General features: G+C 44.2%; 1 protein-coding gene across 1 annotated transcript in view; it reads left to right on the forward strand.

Annotated features, from left to right (window-relative positions):
- Window positions 1-1597: 1597 nt before the first annotated feature.
- Window positions 1598-17898, forward strand: part of LOC112072065 (zinc finger matrin-type protein 1) — a gene marked incomplete at both ends in the record, with an annotated part of 85575 nt that continues 69274 nt past the window's right edge. Inside the window, one exon of the mRNA XM_024139481.2 lies at window positions 1598-1772. Within this exon, the coding sequence (XP_023995249.2) occupies window positions 1598-1772 (175 nt within the window). The remainder of the gene's footprint in view (window positions 1773-17898) is intronic.

Raw genomic sequence — 17898 nt, forward strand, 5'->3', positions numbered from 1 at the left:
TGAAGGGCTGATAGACAGGAAGGAGAAGATGAAGGGTATGATAGACAGGAAGGAGAGATGAAGGGATGATAGACAGGAAGGAGAGATGAAGGGATGATAGACAGGAAGGAGAGATGAAGGGATGAAGACAGGAAGGAGAGATGAAGGGGTGATAGACAGGAAGGAAGATGAAGGGGTGATAGACAGGAAGGAAGATGAAGGGATGATAGACAGGAAGGAGAGAGAGATGAATTTGTTGATAGACAGGAAGGAGAAAGAGATGAAGGGGCTGATAGACAGGAAGGAGAGGAGATGAAGGAGATGATGAAGGGATGATGCAGGAAGGAGAGAGAGATGAAGGGCTGATAGACAGAGGAGGAGAGAGATGAAGGGTGATAGACAGGAAGGAGAGAGAGATGAAGGGCTGATAGACAGGAAGGAGAGATGGGCTGATAGACAGGAAGGAGAGATGAAGGGATGATAGACAGGAAGGAGAAGAGATGAAGGGCTGATAGACAGGAAGGAGAGAGAGATGAAGGCTGATAGACAGGAAGGAAAGAGATGAAGGGGCTGATAGACAGGAAGGAGAAAGAGATGAAGGGCTGATAGACAGGAAGGAGAAAGAGATGAAGGGCTGATAGACATGAAGGAGAAAGAGATGAAGGGGCTGTAGACAGGAAGGAGAGAGATGAAGGGTCTGATAGACAGGAAGGAGTAAGAGATGAAGGGCTGATAGACAGGAAGGAGAGAGAGATGAAGGCTGATAGACAGGAAGGAGAGAGAGATGAAGGGCTGATAGACAGGAAGGAGAGAAGAAAAGGGCAGAAAGAGTCAATAGAGTGATGAAAAGACAATGAACGGGTGAGAAGATCTGGTGTGAAAAGGCAGACAGAAGGAGAGATGGACAGGGAGGAATCTGGTTTTGTGTGTTTTCATCTTCAGTTGTGTCCAAACTCTAGCTCATTAATAATCAACAGTGGTGTTAACTGAGACCTCGTCTCACTGGAACAGATTCAATATTTGATATGTCCTGTGTGGGGGATCAGAGCACTGAGAGCCAGCCAGAGATGCAGCAGTCTTGACTTTCATGGTGTCTTCTTGTTTGGCTAGTTTTTTTTATGTATTTATGTTTTCACCTTCTACCCCTCCTACAGTATATTATTCTGCTCTCTCTCTTCCTTCCCTTGTGCTATTCTTCTTTTCATGCCTCTCTTCTCTATCTCCCCATTCATCTCTCCTCTCCATCACCCCTCTTCTCTCCTATCCTCTCGTCACTATCACCCCCTTCATCCCTCTCTCCTCTCCCTCCTCCCTCCTGCCCTCACCATTCCTCACCTCATACTCTCTCCTCTCCCTACTCCTTTCTATCCCTCTCTCCTCTCCTCCTTCAGGACAGTGCAGAGACAGAGATGAACAGCAATAAGTGGTATACTTTAACATGTTTTTCTCTCTTTTTTCTCCTCTCCTCTCCTCTCCTCTCCTCTCCTCTCCTCTCCTCTCCTCTCCTCTCCTCTCCTCTCCTCTCCTCTCCTCTCCTCTCCTCTCCCTCCTCTCCTCTCCTCTCCTCCCTCTCCTCTCCTCTCCCATCACCCCTTCATCTCTCCTCTCCTCCCTTCAGGACAGTGCAGAGACAGAGGTGGACAGCAATAAGTGCTGTACTTTATGTAATATGTTCTTCACGTCGGCCATTGTGGCCAGTCTCACTACCAGGGCAAGACACATGCCAAAGAGTACGACTGGTACTGGAGAAACACCCAGCTTACCTACTGCTACCAACAGCCCTACCACCACAGGTAACCCGCGCGTTCACGCTCATTTAGTCATTTAGCAGACACTCTTATCCAGAGCAACTGACAGGTTTTCCCACTAACGCTTACGTTGCTGATAGCTATTTTATTAAGGACAAAATGTACCTACTCTGACTGTGATATGTGGTTGTCCCACTACTGTAAGTCTCTGGATAAGAGTGTCTGCTAAATTACTCAAATGTTAATGTAAGTGCCTTGCTTAAAGGCACATTGACACATTTTTCACCTAGTCAGCTCAGGGATTCGGACAAGCAACCTTTCAGTTACTGGCCCAATGCGCTTAACCACTAGGCTACCTGGCGCCCCATACACTCACACAAACTCATACACACACCAGACAAACAAGCTTGCACCCCGTCCCCCACCACACACACACACACACACACACACACACACACACACACACACACACACACACACACACACACACACACACACACACACACACCACACACACACACACACACACACACACTGATTGACTGTTGACCCCAAACCAACTACTCCTGAATCAATAAGGCTGCAATAAAGCCACTGCCACTGCCTGTGGATTTATGTCACAATGCCTTTTAGTGTGCGTGTGTGGATTTATGTAATGACGATAAGTGACCTCTTCCTGGACACACACCATGGTTTTCTATGTGATAAAACAACAGCTCTCATATATCCCTGAACGAAGTGTGGTGTGTGTGTGTGTGTGTGTGTGTGTGTGTGTGTGTGTGTGTGTGTGTGTGTGGTGTGTGTGTGTGTGTGTGTGTGTGTGTGTGGTGTGTGTGTGTGTGTGTGTGTGTGTGTGTGTGTGTGTGTGTGTGTGTGGTGTGTGTGTGTGTGTGCGTGTGTGTGTGTGTGTGTGTATTTGTATACGAAACACAATCCATGCAGTTGACCACATACATCAGACCAAGGTCCTAAACGACACAGCCAGCAGCTTTACTGGAACTAACCCATTTGTCTACCTATATGCCAGAATAACAGAGTGCTGTAGGGTACAATATGCTGTTGTACACTGTTCTCTGGATGGTTTAAGGTTTGTCCTTGCCATTCACATATGCCTGCAAATGTTGCAACAACATCCAAATGATAGCGTGCCATACAGTCTATCGGCTGAAGAAAGCTTTAATCCCCGATACCCAAGGGGATACAGCATTGTTCACTCTCCATGCCCAACAGCAAAGGCAGCCTTTCAACTATGACCTCTCTCTCTCTTTCACTTTTGCTCTCTTTCGCTTTCTCTCTCACTTTCTCTCGCATTCCTTCTGTCTTTCACCCTCTTGCTTTCTCTCTCTCTCTCTCACACCACACACACACATGGAAACTAGGCTTGGGCAGTATCCATACAGTTCTGCCATTTACAGTTTTACCAGCATAGCACACAAGGGCGTCGCTAAAAATGCAAATGGTTCTCTGCAGATCCTCTCAAGCTCAGTCAGGTTGGATGGGGAGCATCACTGCACAGCTATTTTCAGGTTTCTCCAGAGATGTGTTGATCAGGTTCAAGTCTGGGCTCTGGCTGGGCCACTCAAGGACATTCAGAGTCTTGTCCCCAAGCCACCCCTGCATTATCTTGGCTGTGTCCTTATGGTCATAGTCCTGTTGGAAGGTGAACCTTCGCCCCAGTCTGAGGTCCTGAGCGCTCTGGAGCAGGTTTTCATCAAGGATCTCTCTGTACTCCATTCATCGTTCCCTCGATCCTGACTAGTCTCCCAGTCCCTGCCACTGAAAAACATCCCCACAGCACGATGCTGCCACCATCAGGCTTCATCGTAGGGATGGTGCCAAGTTTCCTCCAGACGTGACTCTTGGCTTTCAGGCCAAAGAGTTTGATCTTGGTTTCATCAAACTAGAGTATCTTGTTTCTCATAGTCTGAGTCCTTAATGTGCCTTTTGGCAAACTCCAAGTGGGCTGTCATGTTCCTTTTACTGAGGAGTGGTTTCTGTCTGGACACTCTACCATAAAAGCCTGATTGGTGGAGTGCTTCAGAGATTGTTGTCCTTCTGGAAGGTTCTTCCATCTCCACAGAGGAACTCTGGAGCTCTATCAGAGTGACCATCTGTTTCTTGGTCACCTCCCTGACCAAGGCCCTTCTCCCCCGATTGCTCAGTTTGGCCGGGCGGCCAGCTTCAGGAAGAGTCTTGGTGATTCCAAACTTCTTCCATTTAAGAATGATGGAGGCCTCTGTGTTCTTGGGGACCTTCAAGGCTGCAGAAAGTTTTTGGTACCCTTCCCCAGATCTGTGCCTCGACACAAGACTGTCTCGGAGCTCTACGGTCAATTCCTTCGACCTCATGGCTTGGTTTTTGTTCTGACATGCACTGTCAATTGTGGGACCTTACATAGACAGGTGTGTGCCTTTCTAAATCATGTAAAATCAATTGAATTTACCACAGGTGGCCTCCAATCAAGTTGCAGAAACATCTCAAGGATGATCAATGGAAACAGGATATACCTGAGCTCAATTTCAGGTCTCTTAGCAAAGAGTCTGAAAACCTATGTAAATAATTACATTTTTAATACATTTGCAAAAGTTTCTTAAAACCTGTTTTCGCTTTATCATTATGGGGTTTTGTGTGTAGATTGATGAGATTTAAAAAAAAATCCTATTAGAATAAGGCTGTAACGTAACAAAATGTGGAAAAAAAGTAAAGGGGTCTGAATACTTTCCGAATGCACTGTATACGGTATACTGCACAAACCTAATGGAAATCATGTGTTTGATGCATTTGATACCATTCCACCTATTCTGCTACAGCCACTACCACGAGCCCGTCCTCCACAATTAAGGTACCACCAACTTACTGTGACATAGACACAAAGGAAAGATGGATCGTTAAAACACCTGTAAGCATAAGTTCATTCGCTATCGAAAAACCTGGGCCTGGATAGTAGCCATAGGGTAACCTTGTGCCAGACCAGAGCTGGGCTGGGGCCATATTGGACCACATAGTGGACAGACCCTCTCAACACTTGAAACAGCTGTATGTTCAACTCAGTCTCATGAGACTATGGTTGAGTCCCAAATGGCACCATATTCCCTATATACAGTAGTGCACTACTTTTGAACAGGGCTCATAGGCTTATGTAGGAAATAGGGTGCCATTAGCGACCAAGGGTTGGAATCGGTTCAGGGAACAGAATAGAAAACTGGAAAATTACAAAATAATTTGAGGAACAGAACCTGAACCGAAAATGGAAGTGATCTATTATGTTCCGGGAACAGAACCGTTATTTTAAAAGCATGGGAACCGATTAATAAAGTGATTTTACATTACAGGCATTTTTTTCCAGTCCCACAAAAAAACGCAACAAAGCGCCTATCCAAAGCCCTCACTCTGTCACTCAAAAACGTATTCCAGCTTCTGCCTGCCAGCTGGAAATCTTTGCCAGTGGGTGTGCATGTGTGTGTAGGCTACCTGCCCCTCCCCTCTGAAGTATAGGTTACTGTAATCTACTGACAACGTTACAAGCATAATTCAGAAATTAGGTAGAGATGTTTAATTAGAGAAGAATGAAATTACTTTTCCAATGCTAATTAAGGATACTATAGTTATCACGTTTATTAACTACAAAAAGGTAAGACGTGTTTTTAATTCTAGTGCACACTCAAGCTTGTTAGCTAGCTAGCTAACGTTTGCTCTGGTCCAACATTAAATCAACTCAGAACTTCAAAGACATTCAAATTTCCTCCATAGAAGCATATAATTGGTATAATTCGATGTGTCTAATTCAGATAATGCTTGTCATAACAAGATGTCCAGCTCTTCAAGGCAAGCTTCCTCCATCCTCTCTCACTCTTTCCTCGCCCTAAAAATGTCTGTTGCATCTCACGCCTTAAACTTCACAGTGTATGTGTTTGTCTTTCATTATGATTAAACCATGCTGTTACTGCAAAATACAATTTGCCCTTAACAACTTTCCTATACAGATTAAATCACTTACCCACTCCACAGCAAGCTTCTCTATCCACATTGATTGGTGAAGTAATTTGATGTCAAGCTAAATATAAAACAAATGTATATTTCAGAGGTTTAAAAAGGAACAGAAACAAACAATATCAAACGTAACTTTTTGGGGGGTTGGAGCCGGTTCAGAACTTATTTTTCTGGTTGGAACGATGGAACGGAATGAAAACATGATGTTCATAACTTAATGATTGTAAAATAATTCAGGTTCCAACCCCTGCTAGGGATGCAGACTTTGTTGGTGTACTTGTCAAGTGTATACACTGAGTATACCAAACATTAGGAACCCCCCCCCCCCCCCCCCCCCCCCCCCCCCCCCCCCCCCCCCCCTGCTTTGAACAGCCTCAATTCGTCAGGGCATGGACTCTACAAGGTGTCGAAATCATTCCACAGGGATGCTGGTCCATGTTGACTCCAATGCTTCCCACAGTTGTGTCAAGTTGGCTGGATGTTTTTTACGTGGTGGACCAGTCTTGATACACACGGGAAACTGTTGAGCGTGAGAAACCCAGCAGCGTTGCAGTTCTTGACAAACCGATCTGCCTGGCACCTACTACCATACCCCATTCAAAGGCACTTCAATATTTTGTCTTGCCCATTCACCCTCTGAATGGCACACATACACAATCCATGTCTTGATTTTCTCAAGCCTCAAAAATCCGTATTTAACCTGTCACCTCCCCTTCATGTACACTGATTGAAGTGGATTTAACAAGTGACATCAACAAGGGATCATAGCTTTCACCTGGTCAGTCTATGTTATGGAAAGAGTAGGTGTTCTTAATGTTTTGTATACTCAGTGTATATCTACATTTTATATTTATATTTCAATCATTCAACAGACACTCTTATCCAGAGCGGCTTACAATCATACAACTGAGGGAGGTGAAACAATGTAGCATGAGCATTGGAAGTAAATCCTCTTCAAACGTTCAGCAGCAGTAGCAAATTCATTGCTAGAAAAAAAATTAAGACAGATTAAAGTATAGCTGCAAGCAGCCATTGCGGGGTTTAAACTATGGCCCCACAGCGCCACCATCAGCACAAATTGGACACGTAGACCTAGGAAGAGCTACAGTACTTCTGTACTGTTTACCATGCTTTCCAAATGTCAGAACTCAAAATCAAACCATGCAATATGCTTTTGATGTAATTTGAACCATGTTTTATTATGTTGGCTACTTGAAACGTATATTAAACACAATATTTCCCAAGAGTCTAGCTCAAACAACATGGCCGCTACAAGCCAATAACCTTGTATGAATTTTTTTCTCTTTGTCAAACAGTACCACCATGCGGCCAAACTGAACCATACTCTACAGGTTGGCTAGACTCACATCCCAGAGCATGTGTGCCAATTTTCAAATCTCAGAGTCAAACAGATCAAGAGATATAAACGTGTGCCCGTTACAGTGTCACCTTGTGGTCAATCTTAATATGCTTGCATTTATTGAGTCATGACAGTGTTTGGAACATGTGTATCAAGTTTTGTTACAATACCAATATCTGTTTGTGGTTTATATGCATTTATGTGCCAGACCACGCCCACGTGAATGTTTATTGTTCGGTAGGACCCATGTTGTTTGAGGTGCTAAACTGGAAAATATTGCGTTGAGAGACCTTGGTCTATATATTAAGTTCCATGTAGTGGATGCGGGCAGCAATCGGATGAAGAGCATGCATTTAGTTTTACTAGAATTTAAGAGCAGTTGGAGGCCACGGAAGGAGTGTTGTATGGCGTTGAAGCTTGTTTGGAGGTTTGTTAACACAGTGTCCAAAGAAGGGCCATGTCACGTTCCTGACCTGTTTTTCCTTTTTCTTGTATTTATTTAGTTGGTCAGGGCGTGAGTTGGGGTGGGTTGTCCATGTGTTATTTTTCTATGTCGGGTTGTTTGTGTTCGGCCGGGTATGATTCTCAATCAGAGGCAGCTGTAAATCGTTGTCCCTGATTGAGAATCATACTTAGGCAGCCGGGGTTCACGTGTGTGTTTGTGGGTGGTTGTATCTCGTGTCTGTATTCGTGCCACACGGGACTGTTTGTCGGTTCGTTTCTCTTTTGTCATTTTGTTTCGTTAGTGTTCCGTTTATTTTGTTAATAAATAATCATGGTCTGATCCTTCTCGCCTCTCCTCCTCGTCCGAGGAAGAGGATTACGACGACCGTTACAGGCCAGATGTATACAGAATGGTGTCGTCTGTGTAGAGGTGGATCAAAGAATCACCCACAGCAAGAGCAACATCATTGATATATACAGAGAAAAGAGTCGGCCCGAGAATTGAACCCTGTGGCACCCCCATAGAGACTGCCAGAGGTCCAGACAACAGGCCCTCCGATTTGGCACACTGAACTCTATCTGAATAGTAGTTAGTGAACCAGGCGAGGCAGTCATTAGAGAAACCAAGGCTGTTGAGTCTGCCGATAAGAATACGGTGATTGACAGAGTCGAAAGTCTTGGCCAGGTCGATGAAGACGGCTGCACAGTACTGTCTTTTATCGATGGTGGTTATGATATCATTTAGGACCTTGAGCGTGGCTGAGGTGCGCCCATGACCAGCTCGGAAACCAGATTGCATAGCGGAGAAGGTATGGTGGGATTCAAAATGTTCGGTGATCTGTTTGTTCACTTGGCTTTCGAAGACTTTAGAAAGGCAGGGCAGGATGGATATAGGTCTGTAACAGTTTGGGCATTGCATGAGAGGGTGTGGCCCATGGGCCTTTACCATCATGCCAAGTTGCACCGTCCTAGACCTTACATCTCACAGGAATTAACATTTTTCACTGAAACCACGGAGAACCAGAATAATGAACGCCAACAAACACAATAGGGTTTTACCCAGCTTCGCTGCTTGAACCCATAAAAATGCCAAATATGTGTTTGCTGTAGAATATCAAATCATATCGTATTTGTCACATGCCCCGAATACAACCTTACTGTGAAATTCTTACTTACAACCCCTTAACCAACAATGCAATTCAAGAAATAGAGTTATGAAAATATGTAAAAATAAACGAAAGTAATTTTTTTTATAAAAAGTAACACAATAAAATAACAATAATGAGGCTATATACAGGGGGTACCAGGTTAGTTGAGGTAATTTGTACATGTAGGTAGAGGTAAAGTGACTATGCATTATTTTGGGATAGGGTTATGAATGGCTGAGGTAAGGGTAAAGGATTGGGATAGGTTTAAAACAGAAAACATGTAATTGAGTGCCTAGCAGTACGATTGATCCTGCGATCTTGGGAGCCACAGCGGCCTGGCAAGTCGTGAGCCTGCTAGATGGTAATAAGTGCTCTAGTGGACGGGGCATTGAAAGCAACAACCGACGACCTGAGGACCTGGACAGACGTTGAATACTGAAGTTGACCTGGTGTGACCTGGCTACTAAAAAGGGCCTAAAATGGCCACTTCCTCCCAATTAACTTTCTATGTGAGAACAATCTGAGATAAGAAAAAAAATTGGGCAGTCCTTGCATGGAATCACCCATAATGTAAATTTAGGGCTTCATTTACTAACTGATTCAACATAGACATTGATCGCTAATAGGTTTACCTACACAGTATTCTCCAATAGAGTACGGCTCAGGGTTCAAAGTCACTATCAGACAGCTTTTCTAGACAGTGGGTGCGTGCGTGTCTGTGTGTACTTGAGTGCGTGAGTGCACGTGTGCGCATGTGTGTTTCTCCGGGTGTGTGCTTGTGTTCAGTTCATTCGGCCCATCCATAGCCCCTATTAGAAACCAGCCCCAAACTGATCAATACTTCTACTGGCTTCCATTTTGCTCCTAACAAGCCAACATAATCCCCACTAAACACCAAGGTCAGAAGCACACAGTCATACACACACACTCGTTCTCCATGGCCGACGTAAGACAGTTAGGCATCTTAACCCTCGCAAAGCTGCCGGCCCACCTCTAGCCGCGTCCTCAGAGCATGCGCAGACCAGCTGGCTGGAGTGTTTATGAACATATTCAATCTCTCCCTATCCCAGTCTGCTGTCCCCACTTGCTTCAAGATGTCCACCATTGTTTCTGTACCCAAGAAAGTTAAGGTAACTGAGCTAAATGACTATTGCCCTGTAGCACTCACTTCTGTCATCATGAAGTTCTTTGAGAGGCTAGTTAAGGATCATTTCACCTCCACCTTACCCAACACCCTAGACCCACTGCAATTCACATACCGCGCCAAAAGATCCATTGATGATGCAATCGCACTACACACTGCCCTATCCAATCAGGACAAGAGGAAAACCTATGTAAGAATGCTGTTCATTGACTACAGCTCAGCCTTCAACACCATATTACCCTCCAAGCTCATTATTAAGCTCGGGGTCCAGACCCCTCCTGCACTTCCTGTTTATCTATGTCTGCGTGGCCAGGCACACCTCCAACTCCATCATCAAGTTTGCAGACAACACAACAGTCGTAGGCTTGGTTACCAACAACGACGAGACACCCTACAGGGAGGAGTTCAGGGCCCTGGCGGAGTGGTGCCAGGAAAATAACCTCTCCCTTAAAAGGAGCACTCAAGCCACCGTTAACTTTCAGTACACTTTCAATGTCACCATATATCACCCTGATCATGGCAATCAAACCAGAGCTGAAACCAAACGCATTAAAAGTGCGCCATGAGTATTGATGTTCAACTCGGTCAAATGCCTTTTCCTGATCAACTGAAATGAGACCAGCATCCAACCCAACATCCCTGGAGACGTCCACAACATCCAGAATCAGGGAAATGTTATCTCTTATCTGCCTGCCAGGAACACAGTAGGACTGCCCCATCACATCCCTCAGCCTCTTGGACAAAGCCTTGGACAGAATCTTATAATCAGTGGCCAATAAAGCCACCAGCCTCCAGTTCTTCACCTCCCTAGGGTCACCCTTTTTGGCAGTAGGGTGAGGACAGCCCTCCTGCAGCTTATCAGTAGTAACCCTTCGGTCAAACAATTGTTAACTACTGCTAGCCAAACCTCTCCCATCATGGCCCAAAAATACTTTTAAAAGTCAACGAAAGCCCATCAGTGCCTGGTGCCCTTCCATTTTCCATGCCTTTTAATGCAGCATATAGCTCCTGCAAAGACAATGGTTGTTCTAGCTCAAGCTGAGCTTCAGGAGCCACCTGTGGGAGCCCATCAAGGAACTGGTGTGTCACTGTTTTATCCTCTTTAAAACCTCTTGTAGAGCTCAGCATAGAATTCTACTGTCCTCTTTCTAATTTCACAAGGGCTAGTGAGCTCTTGTCCAGAAGCTGATTTGAGGCAGTGAATAATTCTTATTTTTCCATTCTTTATCTCTAAACCGAAGAAAAACTTTGATGAGGCATCCATTTCATTCCCTGAAATTTACTTCTCACCAATGCCCCCTCATACCCAGCAGGTCTGCCAATACAGTTTTTTTTGTATTGAGGGCCTGAGTATGGCCTCAATTTTATTATATATATATTTTACCAGGTAAGTTGACTGAGAACACATTCTCACGTACAGCAACAACATGGAGAATAGTTACAGGAGGAGGGATGAATGAGCCAATTGAAAGCTGGGGATGATTAGGTGACTGTGAGGGTTTGAGGGCCAGATTGGGAATTCAGCCAGAACACCAGGGTTAAAACCCTACTCTTACAATAAGTACCATTGGATCTTCAGTACACTTACTTAACATCCCATCAGAAAGACAGAACACTAGGCAACAAGGCAACGTCCCCAATCGCTGCCCTGGGGCATATATACAGTGGGGAGAACAAGTATTTGATACACTGCCGATTTTGCAGGTTTTCCTACTTACAAAGCATGTAGAGGTCTGTAATTTTTATCATAGGTACACTTCAACTGTGAGAGACGGAATCTAAAACAAAAATCCAGAAAATCACATTGTATGATTTTTAAATAATTTATTTGCATTTTATTGCATGACATAAGTATTTGATCACCTACCAACCAGTAAGAAATCCGGCTCTCACAGACCTGTTAGTTTTTCTTTAAGAGCCCTCCTGTTCTCCACTATTACCTGTATTAACTGCACCTGTTTGAACTTGTTACCTGTATAAAAGACACCTGTCCACACACTCAATCAAACAGATTCCAACCTCCACAATGGCCAAGACCAGAGAGCTGTGTAAGGACATCAGGGATAAAATTGTAGACCTGCACAAGGCTGGAATGGGCTACAGGACAATAGGCAAGCAGCTTGGTGAGAAGGAAACAACTGTTGGCGCAATTATTAGAAAATGGAAGAAGTTCAAGATGACGGTAATCACCCTCAGTCTGGGGCTCCATGCAAGATTTCACCTCGTGGGGCATCAATGATCATGAGGAAGAAGAGGGATCAGCCCAGAACTACACGGCAGGACCTGGTCAATGACCTGAAGAGAGCTGGGACCACAGTCTCAAAGAAAACCATTATAACACACTACGCCGTCATGGATTAAAATCCTGCAGCGACGCAAGGTCCCCCTGCTTAAGCCAGTGCATGTCCAGGCCTGTCTGAAGTTTGCCAATGACCATCTGGATGATCCAGAGGAGGAATGGGAGAAGGTCATGTGGTCTGATGAGAAAAAATGAGCTTTTTGGTCTAACTCCACCGCCGTGTTTGGAGGAAGAAGAAGTTGAGTACAACCCCAAGAACACCATCCCACCGTGAAGCATGGAGGTGGAAACACATTCTTTGGGGATGCTTTTTCTGCAAAGGGGACAGACGACTGCACCGTATTGAGGGGGAGGATGGATGGGGACCATGTATCGCGAGATGCTTGGCCAACAACCTCCTTCCTCAGTAAGAGCATTGTAAGATGGGTCGTGGTGGTCTTCAGCATGACAAACGACACGAGCACAGCAGCCATGGCAACTAAGGAGTGGCTCCGTAAAGAAGCATCTCAGGTCCTGGAGAGGCCTAGCCAGTCTCCAAACCTGAACCCAATAGAACAATCTTTGGAGGGAGCTGAAAGTCCGTATTGCCTCAGCATAGCCCCGAAACCTGAAGGAATCTGGAGAAATCTGTAAAGGAGGAGGGGCGCAAAATCCCTGCTGCAGTGTGTGCATAAACCAGTCAAGAACTACAGGGAAACGTATGATCTCTGTAATTGCAAACACAAGGTTTATCTGTAACCAAAATATTAAAGTTCTGCTTTTCTGATGATCAAATACTTATGTCATGCGAATTTAAAATGCAAAATTAAATTACTTTAAAATCATACAAATGTAATTTTCTGGATTTTTTTTTAGGATTCCGTCTCTCATACGTTGAAGTGTACCTATGATAAAAATTACAGACCTCTACATGCTTTGTAAGTAGGAAAACCTGCAAAATCGGCAGTGTATCAAATACTTGTTCTCCCCACTGTATATATTTTTTTTAGACTTGAGGAAAGAGTACCTTCTACTGGCACTCAAACACCACTTCCAGCAGCATCTGGTCTCCCATCCAGGGACCAACCAGGACCAAACCTGCTTAGCTTCAGAGGTAAGCCAGCAGTGGGAGTGATATGCTGCTGGCTTGATCTCCTGTGGTCTCAACCAACATCAGGAGTTTCACTATTTCAGACTCTAGGGCGTTCATTGATCTAGCGATGCCTCTTGTGACGTTCATTGTGTATTGATTACAGAATTGTTGAATCTGGATTTTCCATAAATCCCACCACTGTTGAAGGGATACAAAACTGTCCTCTTCAGACCTCCACCTCTCCCAGAAAAAAACTAAAACAGTTCCTGAAGTGAGCATCACTCAATAAAGTTATATTCAAATGCCAGTATGCGCTTTTTGGTTTTACAGCGTTAATGAACACCACCTCTGTTATGATCAGAAAATCCCACTGAGGTTATTACACTTGATTTACAGACCAGAACGATGGTGTTCTCTCACATGAGCCCGCCCATGTGTACTGTCTCGTGCCTCCATGTTGGCTCCGCCAAATATCACACAGTCCATGTGTTACAATAAGGCGTTTTAAAAATGTCCTTGAGGCTATATGAGGTTCTTTGTGGTTTCTATCTAAGTCACTGACTGTGCAGTTAAAATCCCCAGCAAGAAATAAATCATCCTCAGTGTTACATTTCTCAATGGTATTTGATGTCTCTAAAACATACCCTCTCAACTGCCACCACTGGGGCATGTACATTTATTAAACACATAGTGAGGTTTTCATACCTCACTCTAACTTTTAATAACCTCCCCTCAACTACCTCTTCAACCTCATATGGCAAAGGCAAAAACCCTTTCGAGAACAGGATAGCCACACCCCCACTTTTTGAGCTTTTTGAACACCACTGCCCCCCCCCCCCAATCCTGTTGCAACATAACTTCATTTTCAATATTACTATGCGTCTCTTGTAGAAAACTTATGTCACTTCCCTTTCCCTTCATTAACTCATATACCACAGCTCTTCGTTTAATGTCTCTCGCCCCATTTACGTTTAAAGAAGAAATCTTAATACTGCTCATGGCTGAATTGTTTTTTACAAAGGAATAGACAGAAAACACAGAATTTAAATAACTTGTCACTCTCGTGACAACTTTCTTGAGTCTAACGATTTCAGGGCTTGTCAAACCTCCCCCCGTTATTTTTGACATCAGAAACTTTGCTGATTCAACAAACAAATCACCTTCAGAAAAAAATGAGTTCCATTATAATCATACATATATTTCTTCCCTTTTGTCAATATCAGAAATGTATGTACCTTCTCAATCCCATACCTCCCTTCCACCCCATTTCTCTCGCTATTTTGTTGTGATGCATCAGATGACTCACTCTATCCTCCCCAGAGGAAAACTCCACCATATCTACTTCCTGTTTATCCTCAACTGATTTATCAATCTCTACTTCCTGTTAGAATTAGAACCTTCATCACCCCTTACATTCTTCCTCTTAATGCTTGGTACTTTGAAAACAGCTGCTTCATTTCCCATTGTTTCAATCTCCTCTTGAACTCCAATTTAATTTTCCAGCACCGGCTCAGCAACCCCAGTCCCAGTCTCACCGGCTGTTTCCCCTCCCTCTTTACTCTGATCCACCACAATTGCTCCCATAGCAACACCGCTCTCCTTTCCTACTTTTCCAACCACATCTGCCCACCTTCTCCCTTCTCCTGAACTCTTAGCATGTTCATCCTTTCGCGGTGGTGCATTAGCTGGACCAGTGCCAGAGCTACTACCGGGCTCTGCGCGCTCGTTCTCTGGACAATAACGTATCAAATGCCCCTCTCTTCCGCAGCCAAAGCATTTCATTGATTCAGTAGAAGCGTAGAACACAATCAAATCCGTCAATTTTAAAACTGAACGCTCAGTTCGTTGTATCCTTCTTTAAAATCATGTGCACTTGTCTCCTATGAGACACAACATGTTTCAGCAAAGGAGATTAGCATCCAGAAATAACCTTTTTTATTGTAAGATACAAGTTGACCCTGAATGAGAGAAACTCTCCCCTCCAACACTTCATAGATACAAGGTTGACATGAGGAGAGAACTCTCCCTCCAACACTTCATAGATACAAGTTGACCATGAGGAGAGAACTCTCCCTCCAACACTTCATAGATACAAGTTGACCCATGAGGAGAGAACTCTCCCTCCAACACTTCATAGATACAGTTGACCCTGATGAGAGAACTCTCCTCCAACACTTCATAGATACAAGTTGACCATGAGGAGAGAACTCTCCCTCCAACACTTCAATAGATACAAGTTGACCCTGATGAGAGAACTCTCCCTCCAAACACTTCATTAGATACAAGTTGACCATGAGGAGAGAACTCTCCTCCAACACTTCATAGATACAAGTTGACCCTGATGAGAGAACTCTCCCTCCAACACTTCATAATACAAGTTGACCATGAGGAGAGAACTCTCCCTCCAACACTTCATGATACAAGTTGACCCTGATGAGAGAACTCTCCCTCAACACTTCATAGATACAAGTTGACCATGAGGAGAGAACTCTCCCTCCAAAACTTCATAGATACAAGTTGACCCTGATGAGAGAACTCTTCCCTCCAAACACTTCATTAGATACAAGTTGACCCTGATGAGAGAACTCTCCCTCCAACACTTCATAGATACAAGTTGACCCTGACGAGAGAACTCTCCTCCAACACTTCATAGATACAAGTTGACCATGACGAGAGAACTCTCCCCTCAACACTTCATAGATAACAAGTTGACCATGAGGAGAGAACTCTCCTCCAACACTTCATAGATACAAGTTGACCCTGACGAGAGAAACTCTCCCTCCAACACTTCAATAAGATACAAGTTGACCCTGACGAGAGAACTCTCCTCCAACACTTTCATAGATACAAGTTGACCATGAGGAGAGAACTCTCCCTCCAACACTTCATATAGATACAAGTTGACCCTGACGAGAAGAACTCTCCCTCCAACACTTCAATAGATACAAGTTGACCCTGAGAGAGAACTCTCCTCCAACACTTCATAGATACAAGTTGACCATGAGGAGAGAACTCTCCCTCCAACACTTCATAGTACAAGTTGACCATGAGGAAAACTCTCCCTCCAACACTTCATAGATACAAGTTGACCATGAGGAGAGAACTCTCCCTCCAACACTTCATAGATACAAGTTGACCCTGAGAGAGAAACTCTCCCTCCAACACTTCATAGATACAAAGTTGACCATGAGGAGAGAACTCTCCCTCCAACACTTCAATGTACAAGTTGACCCTGAGAGAGAACTCTCCCTCCAACACTTCATAGATACAAGTTGACCATGTGAGGAGAGAACTCTCCCTCCAACACTTCATAGATACAAGTGACCCATGAGGAGAGAACTCTCCCTCCAACACTTCATAGATACAAGTTGACCATGAGGAGAGAACTCTCCCTCCAAACATTCATAGAATACAAAGTTGACCATGAGAGAGAACTCTCCCTCCAACACTTCATAGATACAAGTTGACCCTGATGAGAGAACTCTCCCTCCAACACTTCATAGATAGCAAGTTGACCCTGATGAGAGAACCTCCTCCAACACTTCATAGATACAAGTTGACCCTGACGAGAGAACTCTCCTCCAACACTTCATAGATACAAGTATGACCCTGATGAGAAGAACTCTCCCTCCAACACTTCATAGATACAAGTTGACCCTGGAGAGAGAACTCTCCCTCCAACACTTCATAGATACAAGTTGACCCTGACGAGAGAACTCTCCCTCCCAACACTTCATAGATACAAGTTGACCATGAGAGAACTCTCCTCCAACACTTCATAGATACAAGTTGACCCATGAGGAGAGAACTCTCCTCCAACACTTCATAGATACAAGTTGACCATTGAGGAGAGAACTCTCCCTCCAAACAGCTTCATAGATCAAAAAAAGTTGACCCTGATGAGAGAACTCTCCCTCCAACACTTCATAGATACAAGTTGACCATGAGGAGAGAACTCTCCCTCCAACACTTCATCTCTAACAAATGGTGGCACATTAGAAAGTATAACTTTCTTCACCAGATTCATACAAGGAAATACCGACGTGTGTGTATCCCGCAATACAACACCACTCTCAACTATCGTATTCATCTTATCAATGGAATCTAAGAATATCACTAGAGTGCTATTCATCCTTGAGACTGATTTTATGCTATCATACCCAATGATAGCTCCCACTGCTAAACTACATTCTTCCACCGAACGCCCTGCTGCAGCAGGAATCTTTACTCTTTGCCGCCGACTAAGTTATTCAAACCCCAACACTCCGCGAGTGGCCATTGCAACTAGCGCCTCGCGCCCTTACACCACCCCTATACGTGATTAGTGACAGTGAGACAAAAATAATCTTAAAACAACTAAACAATATATATATACTGTATATATACACACACACACACACACACTGAAAACACCGAAAACCCTATAGAGTGTAAAAAAATTCAGACGCTCTCACAATCGCTCCTGCTTCTCGACTCATTCCCAGCATGCACTCCGACGAAAGAGAGAGAGAGATTGCTTTGGCAATATGTTTCCCATGCCAATAAAACATCTATGCATTGAATTGAGATAGAGAGAGACGTGTGTGAGCGAGAGGTGTTTTGTGTGTGAGTGAGAGAGAGAGGTAAAGAGAGCGAGTGAGAGAGAGAGAGAGACGTGTGTGTGTGAGTGAGAGAGAGAGGTAAAGAGAGCGAGTGAGAGTGAGAGAGAGAGGTA

This window comes from Salvelinus sp. IW2-2015, unplaced genomic scaffold, assembly GCF_002910315.2.
Source record: "Salvelinus sp. IW2-2015 unplaced genomic scaffold, ASM291031v2 Un_scaffold1813, whole genome shotgun sequence".
In the NCBI taxonomy this organism is placed as follows: domain Eukaryota; kingdom Metazoa; phylum Chordata; class Actinopteri; order Salmoniformes; family Salmonidae; genus Salvelinus; species Salvelinus sp. IW2-2015.